Source organism: Lotus japonicus, chromosome 4, assembly GCF_012489685.1.
Source record: "Lotus japonicus ecotype B-129 chromosome 4, LjGifu_v1.2".
Lineage (NCBI taxonomy): Eukaryota > Viridiplantae > Streptophyta > Magnoliopsida > Fabales > Fabaceae > Lotus > Lotus japonicus.
This window is the reverse complement of record NC_080044.1, coordinates 42,113,265-42,124,831: the sequence shown is the minus strand read 5'-3', so window position 1 is coordinate 42,124,831 and position 11,567 is coordinate 42,113,265. Positions and strand designations below refer to the sequence as shown.

At 40.0% G+C, this 11,567-nt stretch overlaps 1 protein-coding gene across 1 annotated transcript; it reads left to right on the top strand.

Moving 5' to 3' along the window:
* Positions 1-786: 786 nt before the first annotated feature.
* Positions 787-2,925, top strand: LOC130712769 (protein FAR1-RELATED SEQUENCE 5-like). The gene has a single exon (XM_057562587.1). The coding sequence runs from the start codon at positions 787-789 to the stop codon at positions 2,923-2,925; it is 2,139 nt and encodes a 712-aa protein (XP_057418570.1).
* Positions 2,926-11,567: the final 8,642 nt, after the last annotated feature.

Sequence of the window (11,567 nt, the reverse complement as noted above, 5' to 3'; positions counted from 1 at the left end):
TGTGGTCCATGGTTACACCACTTGCTTTTGACCTGCTAGTGCAGGTCCAGCAGGTATTTTTGTATTTTTTAAAAATTACAAAAATTAATATATGATATATAATTAGTTATATAGTTAGTACCTCTTAATATGATTTGTGCTAATCTAGTCAGGTAATTGCCTCAGTAAAAAATTAAATCTGTATCATAATTAACACAACTAATTGGGTCTGGTAATTACATCAGTAAAAAATTAAACAACTCTTCTTTCTAACTGAAAATCCATGTACCTACCTACCCGATTCATCTTTCATTCATCATCAACCATCTTTGTTCCTCAGCTTGAAGTCCAGGATGGCTAGGGTTCCTCTTCTTCTTCAACCCGATCTGGCCCATCCTTTCTCTATTCCTCCATCTTTTCCGACGATCCGACGACATCTCTGTACTGCAGAGCTCTGTTCGTTAGATTTGCTCCCTCTTCCTCCGTGAGCTTTGTTCGTGAGCTTTCCTTTCGTGGGCCTCCTGTGCAGTGGTTTGAGGTCCAGCTCTGTTGCAGTGTGGGAACGGGTTTAGGGATCTTTTCCGGTGGTGGTTAAAGTTGTTTGTTGGGTTAGCTGGCTGTTGAACATGTCCTCCCATACCCAGGAGTCTAGGTCGAACACTCCGAATGATGAACCAGCTCTTGATTCCTCCGCACTTCAGGTAACAGATTTTTCATGTTGTGTTTGATTTTTGATTGATAAATGAAAAATCAGTTATTTGGGAAAGTGTTTGATTTAGTGTTTGATTACATGTTCATGTTGTGTTCATGGGTTGTTTGATTTGGGAACATTTTGTTAATTTCACCGTGCGCCAGGGTCCTGAGCATGTTGGCAGAGTAGTGGTTGAAGGAGTGGAAGGTGATGTACATGTCTCTGTCTCTGTTGGTGAAGAACAAGGGAGTGATGAAGAACAAGAAAGTGATGAAGCACAAGGGACTGACTCTGATGAAGAAGAAGATGAAAACGAGTCTGAAAATGTGGTTGAAGAACAAAATGTTGATGTGGAGCCGCCTACTGAAATTGCTATCAATGGTATAGAAGATTTGGGGATGGTAAATTTCAAACAACTATCTGTCAATGATATAGTCACCTATCACTTCCCGGATCGTGAGGTTGCTTACTTGTTCTACAGTTGGTATGCTCGGATGCATGGATTTGCTGCGAGGAAGGCTAAGGTTCTAAAAAACAATCATGGAGATGTAATCCAACAGAGATTTGTTTGCTTTAGGGAGGGTAAAAGGAAAGAGAAAGAGGAGCCAGAAGTTGATGTTCATGCTGGTGAAAAGAGAAAGCGTTTTCCAAAAAAAGCCACAAGATGTGAGTGTAAGGCTTATTGTCAGGTCCATGTTCATAAGGATAACAAGCGTTGGCATGTTAAATCTGTTTGTGATGATCATAATCATGTACTTGTTGAAGAAAATTTGATTGGATTGGCACCCACTCATAGGAGAATGAATGAGGCTGACATTACTCAATTGAATTGCTTTAGGAAGTCAGGAATCACCACTCCACAGGCTTATGGTGTGTTTGCCAACCAGATGGGTGGATATCAAAATGTTCCATTTGGACCTAGACAAATGTACAATGAAAAGTTTAAAAAGAAGAAGGTGGAAGTATGTGATGCGAGAGGTGTGATCGCTTTCTTACGTAATTTGAAGGAAAAAGATCCTGACTTGATGTGGAAACACACTTCTAATGAGGAAGGAAGGTTGGACAAGTTGTTTTGGAGTGATGGTTTCAGCCTGGACAACTATTTATTGTTTGGAGATGTGTTGGCATTTGATGCCACATACAAGAAAAACAAGTACAAGCGGCCACTTGTAATTTTCTCCGGAGTTAATCATCACAATCAGACAATCATCTTTGCTGCTACTTTAGTTTCTAATGAGAAAGAGGAGACATATGTTTGGTTGCTTCACAATTTGTTAGATGCAATGCGGGGGAAAGCACCAGTATCAGTAATCACAGATGGAGATCCGGCAATGAAAAATGCAATTAAAAGTGTGTTTCCAAATGCGCATCACAGGTTATGTGCTTGGCATCTTCTTCGGAATGCAGTAAGCAATGTTGCTGAACCAAAGTTTGTTCAAATGTTTTCAAGATGCATGCTTTGGGATCTTGAAATTGTGGAGTTTGAGGAGAGATGCGCTCAAATGATTATTGAATGTGGGTGTGAAGACAATGTGTGGGTTCATGATTTGTATGAGCGGAAAAAGATGTGGGTTGCTGCATATATGCGGGGTGAATTCTTCGCGGGGTTTCGTACAACCTCACGGGTTGAGGGATTACATGCCCAAGTTGGGAAGTTTGTAGACTCATGGAACAATTTGACTGATTTTATGCACAACTTATTTCGATATATGAGTTATCAGCGACAAAGGGAACTTGAAGCAGATTTTGCATCAATGCACGGTGACCATGTGCCGCAAACACAATTGAATGTGACTTTGTCCAAAACAACCAGTGAGTTCAAATGCTCTTGTATGAGGATGGAATCATATGGCATTCCATGCGATCATATTCTTGCTGTTTGTAGATATCTAGATCTGCCTGAAATTCCCTCATCATTAATTGTGGGGAGATGGACCAAGGATGCAAAAGAGGGTCTTGAGCTGCGTGGAGAACAATTGGGTGCATGGGACCCCATGGATTTGTGTAGATTTACAGTATTGAGGGAAAATTGCAGGCGAATGTCTAAGGCGGCATGTAGAGCACCGGAAACATTCCGTGAAACAAATGAACTGGTTCTAAAGCAGGCAAGGAAGTTGGAGAAATTGGAGAAAGGTGATGGAGTGAAACAAATTGTACATGTGGACTACAACCCCAACGATGCTGAACAATTCTTGCGTGACCCACTCAAAATAACCAAAAATCGACAATTTTTTAAACAATCACATAGTTTGTAGGATAAACAATTCGCATAATCTATTCATACATGCACTACTTAATTTCACAACTTCAAATCCCTTCTTTGAAAAACCCCAAATTCAACCCTAATTTCAAAATAACGTGAAATTCATAATTTGAAAACCCCCAAATTCAACCCTAATTTCAAATTAACTTCAAAGCGGTAATTTGAAAACCCAAAATTGAACCCTAAAACAGAAAAATCGCAGTAATCTGGGGGAAATGAACAACGTACAATTCGGTGGAGGCAGAAAAGGCCACGCGATGTGTCACAAGCGATTCGCTAGATCTGGAGAAGACGAAACGACCACCACGAAGCGATTAAGCTGGCTTTGGAGGAAGAGAACAGGCCACGCAGGACGATGTTGGGGTTCGAATGAAGGTGGGTTTCACCGGATGGGTGGGTTTCAACGGAGGGAAGGTGCGTTTGGAGGAAGAGGAGCCAGAGGATGCCAACGATGAAGGTGGGTTTCACCGGAGGGAGGGCTTCAACGGAGGGAAGGTGGAATTGGAGAAGAGGAGCCAGAGGATGCCAACGATGAAGGTTTCGATGAAGGTGGGTTTCACCAGAGGGTGGGTTTCAACAGAGGGAACGTGGGTTTGGAGGAAGAGGAGAGGCGGCGGAAACGATGAAGGGAGGTTTGGATGAAGGTGGGATTCAGAGGGCATTTTACTCAACATGAACCCTAGAAGAATTCTCTTGAAGAAAAGGCAAATGGGTTGAGGGTTGATTTAGGGAGATCTAATTTTGAAAATGTAGTGAGTTGGTGGGAGTAGATTAATTAACTCTTGGAGTAAGTGGGAGTAGATTAATTAATGATGATTTACCTTCTCATTTCACCTCCCACATTTACCACATTAATTTACCTTCAATTAACTACTAATCTATACTTACTAATTAATCCATTTATGTTTTATAAATTAATTATTTGTTTTTTAAGAATATTCAAAAATTATAATATTACCTACACTACCAGGTCAACAAGTAGTGGTGTAACTTTAGACCACAAAAAACTGGTCTATAGTAAATTTTCCCTCTTTACTTTGTCTATTTTAAATATCTGAAATAATAATGATGGGCATCTAAAAAGTAAAAAGTCATCTCATCGTCAATTTTGTTAACCTGTTGTTTACACCAAATTTTGGTAAACACAAATAAAGAATCCAAAGATCAATCTGGGACTGGATTCGAGTCCTCTTGGGTTCTTTGGTGAAAATGAATTAAATTTAGTCACTCAAAACTAAAGAAATTTAATAACAAATTAGAAACAAAACGAATAAATTCGACTTAAATGATAAAAACATAAATGAACTTTCTGAATCTGAATAATAATAATGAACTATAAGATGCAAAGTGTTACACGAATCCCTACTTTTTCACTCTAACTTGGCTTGTAATCATTGTGATCGATTGTAAGCACTTGAGAGTTTTCGAGTAAAGATTGTGAACCCCTATTCTTTCTACAAACCTGCTATTTATAGACTTAAAATGTAACTGACTTCTAACGGTCAATTAATACAACTATTACAAGTGTCTTCTGAACATAGCTTCGTCCTACACGTGTCTTTCTATTCTATACGTGTCCCTCGTGAATCATCTTTCAAAGACAAACCGGCTTCTCATATGGAACTCTCCGTATCTCGAAAAACAGTACTTTACAGTCGAAGTCGTTGAACACTTGATAAATTTCCTTGATTCCCTTAACTTTCGACTTCGAAGGTTGAACCCAGTATAAATTCCAATCGAAATGTCCAACAATAGGTCGAAATTATATGCAATTAACAGATGCCCCCCAAAATATCATTTGTTCGATCAGAAAAATGATATTTTCGACTTACCTAATTTCGACCACATACTATATGTCAGTTTTCCCCTTTTTCATTTCTGACAAGTAAAAGTCTCTTTTAACCTTTAGTAACTTCCACACTCCACTATCATAAATGTCTAATCATGTCAGACACGTTCTCCAAGGAAAACTGCCATACCCCACTCAGAATTTAAACGGATCACAAATAAATTCTATTAAACAAAAGTTTGGCATCCGCTTCAATCTCAACCGTCCATCTTGTTGTAGCTCCAGACTTATAAATAGATGGAAAAAACTTTTCCACTTCACTTCTTCTTCAACCTCTAGCTTTTCTCTCTGAAAAATCCCATTTCCAAACCCTGCAACTCCTTGATATTCCAAAGCTCTACCGGAACCATTTCGGTTTACGCGAGCTTTCACCATCACCATCATTGCATCATCATCATCTTCCAGTTCGCCGGCCACCACCATGACTTCCACATCCTCTTCTCAAGTTCCGTCTGCGGTTTCTCTTTTAAAACCCATTGAAGTTGAAGGGAGGACCTTTGTTCCAGAACCTCCCAATGAAGAAGAAAAGATTAAGATCTGGAATTCTCAGGTACTTATTCCCTTCTCCATTGGTGATAAGTTGCATGCATATCTAGGACCTTACCAAACTATTTTCCCAAGAAATGCATCTGCATTCTTTCCTTCACCTTTACCGGATGAGAAAATCTTGGCCTTTAGGGATTCCTACAATCTGTCCTTTTTAGGTGACCCCCCTCGAGCTTTCCGTTCTTCACCTCCAGTGAAGACGAATCCCTACATTGAATGGTTAAACAAAGTCGAGAAAGTGAAAGGAGATTTCTGGAAAACTTTAGGGATTTTTGACATAATCCAATTATCCAGGTCGAAAATTGTCTACCATCCAGCAATGTTAGCCAGTTCTTTCTTCTTTTGGGAGCGTTCGACCAATACCTTTCATACTCCTCAGGGAATGATTACCCCTACTCTCTTAGATGTAGCTGCTATTGCCGGTCTTCGACCTACAGGTTCTTCTTTTACATTCGACCGGCCTGTTAAGAAAGAAATCAAATTAGACTATAACCATCTAACTTACAAAAGCTTCATTCTGAGAAACCACGACAAAACCTCTGCAAATGTTTCCGACTCGGAACATGTAGCTTTCTTGTTGTTCTGGCTCTCTGCTTTCTTCCTTTGTTCCAAGTCTCTTCAAGTTCCTCAGAAATTTGTGCTTCTTGCTCAGCTTTTGCACGAAGGTACCGACGTCTGTTTAAGTAAAGTTTTATTAGGCGAACTTTACCTTTCTTTGAGTCAAGCCATCACTTCTCTTCAGAAGCCCTCTGGAGCCGAGAAAAACATCCTTTTTGCTGGACCTCTATGGTTTCTTCAACTTTGGCTAAATGCCATATTTGAGACCAAACTCTCAACTCCAAGTCCACAAAATGTCTCGACTTCTATTGCTGCTTTTCGACTTAATTGCTTGACTCCTTCCAAAGATAAAGTCGATCCAGAAACCACTTTCCGTGAGTTTTTTACTGCTTTTATGGAAATGACCTCTTTTACTCCCGACCTTGCTCCATTTGCTGCTCCAACTACTGGTCCCAAATGGCTTGTCCGACCTTTCCCATGCGAATCTCCGGGCGAACAGCTTGAATGTATTAGCATCTGGAGGGAATTTTTCCGACCTCAAGTTCTTCCCCTTGGTTTCAAAAAATCTGAGGTGAACGTGTTGGGTTACCAGCCTCAACTTGTGGCTAGACAATTCGGCCTATGTCAAATCGTTCCTATCCCTCTTTTCTCAAAAAAGGATGCCATTTGCAATGAAGGGTTTTGCGACAAAGATGTCGACTCTTTTTATGAAGCCCTCAACTATTATGACAAGAAGACGTCTGCTCTTCGTCTTGAACCTCTGTCTTTCGAACCATCCTTTTATTGCACTAAAGAATTTGAAGTTTGGTGGTCGACCTACTACAAGTCTATTCAGACCACCTTAGGAGTTTGTATTGGAAAGATGACTGAAGCTCTTCAATCTGTGCAGAAAAAGGCTACAAAGAAAACTCGAGGTATGCTCATCAAAGAAATCCAGTCATTTCAGAGATTCTTCAAAACTGTTTATCTTCCAGGTCGATTGAATTTAACCCTTTCGGAAGCGGCGGAAGTTTTAAAAGAAAAGGTCAAAGCCAAAGTTTTAAAAATTAAACTTTTTCCCCCTTTTGTGGATAAATATGTTTGTACTCTTCGACATTATTGTCCAAAATTTCCAGCTTTTCCTACCAGTGACATGGCTTTGGCTTTACCTGTTATTTACCCAAAGTGGCTCGACCATTTTACATACAAATGTTTTATACAAAGTCTTTTACCACTTCCGAAAAGGGTTACTTCGACTAAATATTTCTTGCACAACTACCCCGGATACGTTCATGTTAACTCATGTCACGTCCAAGTCCTTACACAAATTCATCAAGGTTAGATAGACTCGTCTTACTTTTGTTCTTTTTCCTTTACTCTCGTACTTATACCCCTTTTCCTTCAGCCGAACCAATACCCAAGGTTCCATGCAAGGAAGACGAAGGTTCCGACAATTCAACAGGCATTCCAGTTCAACAAAAGAACGTCCCTAAGGTATATTCGTTAATGCGTTGTTTTACCCTTTATTCGACTCCAAATCCATATCTTATATATTTTCCAGGCTCGAAAGAGAGGTTCTCAAAGCTCGACTTCGGATGCTCGAAAGAAAATAAGAATTTCATCCGAAAAGGACGACTCAGAAAGAACTTTGGTAATCTTATCTTCTATCTTTCTCATTTCATTTTCCTATTTTTTTTTTTTTTTTTTACTCATCTTCTTCCCTTATATTTTGTAGGTAGACCCAATTCCTGAAGACGAGAACATTTCTTCCAAGACTGTCAATCCAGATGAAGCTGCACAAGACAATGCTAACTCTAAAGCCTCGGACATTAACGAAGAGAATCCACCGATCTCTTCTGCAAAGAAACGTGCCGGGGCTGAGCCGAATCAAGAGGAGCAACAAGCAGAAACTGACCAAGAAGATTCTGGCTCCTCTCAAAGCGAAAGTTCGGGAGCTTCTTCTCCGACCAAAACTCAGCAAGAACAAGTAAGTATTTTTCGTTCAACACTCCTTTCTTCGTTATTCCTTAATCCTTGTACTTACCTTTTGCATTCTTCTTCAGGACACTTCCTCGAAACCAAAGCCCCCTCCTCAAGTAATCCATTTGTCTTCGAACTCTTCTGATTCCAGTTCTTCAGACTGCCAAAGTCTTGATGACTTTTTAAACTTTCAACCATTACGAATTCAATATCCTTCTGGTCGAATAGTTAGTTATGTTTCATCTGACAATGAGTCCTTTACGCAGGACCTTGGTGCTTCGGCCGAAAAGTCAGATACTGACGAAGACCGTCAGCCTATCCCTTCACCCATTGCCAAAGTTTCGAAGACCCAAGAAAAAGCCCTTAAGGTTTGGAGCCCTGTTGCTGGCAGGAAGTCTCCTCAGTCCATTCCTATCGAAGACTTTGACGCTCTTGCCATGGATGACCCAGTATTAGCCCTTGAGCAACTCATCAGCGGTCAAGTCTCTCTTAGCACCAGTCGAAGCCAAGAATCATCTATGCAAAACGAAGGCACAAGCACTCTGAACACTGCCACCACCATGATCAACAAGCTGCGATCTCTTACGTTCGAGCAAGATTTATTCTCTGCCCTCAACTCGAATCCTAACTTAGGCCGAGAAATTAAGCAACTTATCGCTGACCTTGGCAATGAGGACCTCACTGATCAACAAGAAAAGGGCATTCAAGAATTTCAAGAGTTTCTTGACGAATCACTTTCGACCCTTGACCAAGCCAAACTTGTCGGTCAAGACTTAGCCTCCAAATTCACTGAGTGCACACAAGCAGCTGAATCATTCGACCAAGCTAAAACCGAAGTGGATTCCATCAAATTACTCGAAGAAGCTGACTCAATGCAACTTAATGAAATTTTGAAACAGATTGCCGAACTTCAACAACAGGAAAAATCCCTCAAAGCCAATCTGGCCAAGTTCAAGAAACAAAAAACCGAAGTTGCTGCCAAGGCCATTTCTCACGTGAAAGACAAGAATCGGCTTGAAGGCGAAATTTCTGAGCTTCAAAACAAGAAGGCGAAGGTTGACAAGCGACTTAAGAAACTCAAGGGTCGATATGCTCCCATGAAAGCCACTCCACCATTTTAGTCTTCTTATTTCTGTTGATCATGTTTTTTTTTTTTTTTTTTTTTTTTTTTTTACATGGCGCCTGTGCCACTTTATTTCCCTATGTACTCTCTAATGGCGTTTTCGCCATATTTATTTTCAGCTTATGCACTACATTTCTATATCGATTTTTATCTCATGAATCGCTGGCTTAAACCTTTTTAAGTATTTTCCATTTATCGTCAATATTCGAGCAATCGTTCCAATTTCCTCAATCGAATACGCGTTGTTTGAATAACACTTGATCACTTTAAATGGCCCTTCCCATTTAGGGGCCCATTTTCCGTATGCTCGATCTTTTTTGTCCATTGGAAGGATCACTTTCCAAACTAAGTCTCCAACGTTAAATGCCTTAGACTTGACTTTTTTATTATAACTTTTAGTAATTCGTTCTTTCTGTCGAATCATAACTTCTAAAGCATTTAATCTTTCCTCGTCCAATTCAATTAACTCGTCATACATCATATTCCAATAATCATCACACGGAATCTCGAATTGCCTTTGAATTCTAACGGACTGTAAGCATATTTCGATCGGTAAAACTGACTCATGCCCGTACGTAAGTCGAAAAGGAGTTACTCCAGTGGCCTCTTTGGGCGAATTTCGATAAGCCCATAAAACTTGACTCAAAGTTTCATGCCACCTTCTCGGCTTTTGACTAATGTGTTTCTTAACCAAGTTAATTAAAACTTTATTAGCTGCTTCGACTTGTCCATTCGCCTGAGCATAATATGGCGTTGAAGTTAACAGTTTTATTCCAAAATCCTCAGCAAACTGAGCCATTTTCCTTCCAGTAAATACTGACCCTTGGTCAGTAGTTAACGTCTCAGGGATCCCATATCTAAATACTATGTGTTCTTGAATAAAACTAATAACCGTATCTTGGTCGACACCTCTCAGCGGAATGGCCTCGACCCATTTAGTGAAGTAATCGATAGCCACTATTATATAGTCATGTTGTTAGACGAAGAAGGATGTATTTGACCTATCAAATCCAACGCCCACCCCCTAAATGGCCAGGGTTTCACGATCGAATGTAACTCACTTGCCGGTACATGTTGGATGCCAGCATGCTTCTGACATTCGGCGCAAGATTTGGCATATTCAATGCAATCTTTTAACATATTTGGCCAATATACTCCTTGTCGAAACAATGTCCACTTCATCTTATGGCCAGCCTGATGCGCCCCACACATACCATCATGAACGGCCTTGACTGCTCGAAACGCTTCTTCTTCACTTAGGCACTTTAGTAAAACTTCATTCACCCCTTTTTTAAACAATTCGTCATCCAAAATCAAGTAACTTAGAGCTCGATACTTTGTTCTTCGATCTGTTGGTGCATTTGGGTTTTGCAAGTATTTCACAACAGGTTTCCTCCAATCACTATCATCCAAATTACTAATGACCAATACCTCCTGCTCGAACTCCACTTTCCTTTCCTTAAAACTAGGAATAAACTTTCTTTTGACCTTTACTAGCTCTTTAAACTTTTTCCGAGGTAGCCGGTAACCTGACGCAATTTGTGCCAAAACATTCGCTTCAGCATTCTCGATCTTAGGGATATGACATAATTCGACTTCATCAAAACTTCTTAACATTTTAACTGCTTTCGAATGATATTTCATTAAATTCTCACTAACGCATTGGTATTCACCAGTTAGTTGCTTAATAACCAACTCTGAATCTCCACGAATTAAGAGCTCTCTAGCCCCCAAGTTTAGAGCCGTTTCGAGCCCTATCAATAAAGCTTCATACTCCGCCTCATTATTCGAACACTCACCTTCGATGCCCAACTTAATTTTTGTCGGGATTCCTTGGGGTGAAATTATCAAGATACCTATCCCGGTCCCCTTCTTATGCCTCGAACCATCGAAATACATTTCCCAAGGTTTCAACGTCACCACCGTCTCCTGTTCTTTCGACCCACTATGATCAACCAAAAAATCAGCTATTACTTGGCCTTTCATAGCCCTTAAATGTTGATAACTTAAAGAAAACTCAGTAAGGGCCAACGCCCACTTTCCAATTCGACTATGAAGAATGGGCTTGAACAGCATATGCTTTATTATATCATAATGGGAAATAACAGTTACATCAATAGGTTTAATATAGTACTTAAGTTTAGTACATGAAAAATACAAACATAAACACAATTTTTCTACTAAACTATATCTAGTTTCGGCATCATTAAGGATTCGGCTCAAATAATATATAGCCCTTTCGATTCCATCTTCATCATCTTGAGCCAACACACTGCCAATAGTTTCCTCTGATGCCGAAATGTAGAGTTTCATTGGTTTTCCACGAATGAGAGGAGCCATGACTGGTGCCGTTGTTAAGCTGGCTTTTATTTCCTCAAACGCCTTCTGATGTTCTTCCATCCATTGAAACTCTTGTTCTTTCTTGAGTCGAAGCAATGTGGAGAATACCTTGGTTTTCCCGCTTAGATCCATGATAAACCTTCTCAAGAAATTGACTTTGCCCAACAAAGATTGTAACTGTTTTTTATTCGACGGTGGTTGAGTATCGAAGATTGCTTTCGCCTTGTTCTGGTCGATTTCAATGCCCTTCTTATGAACA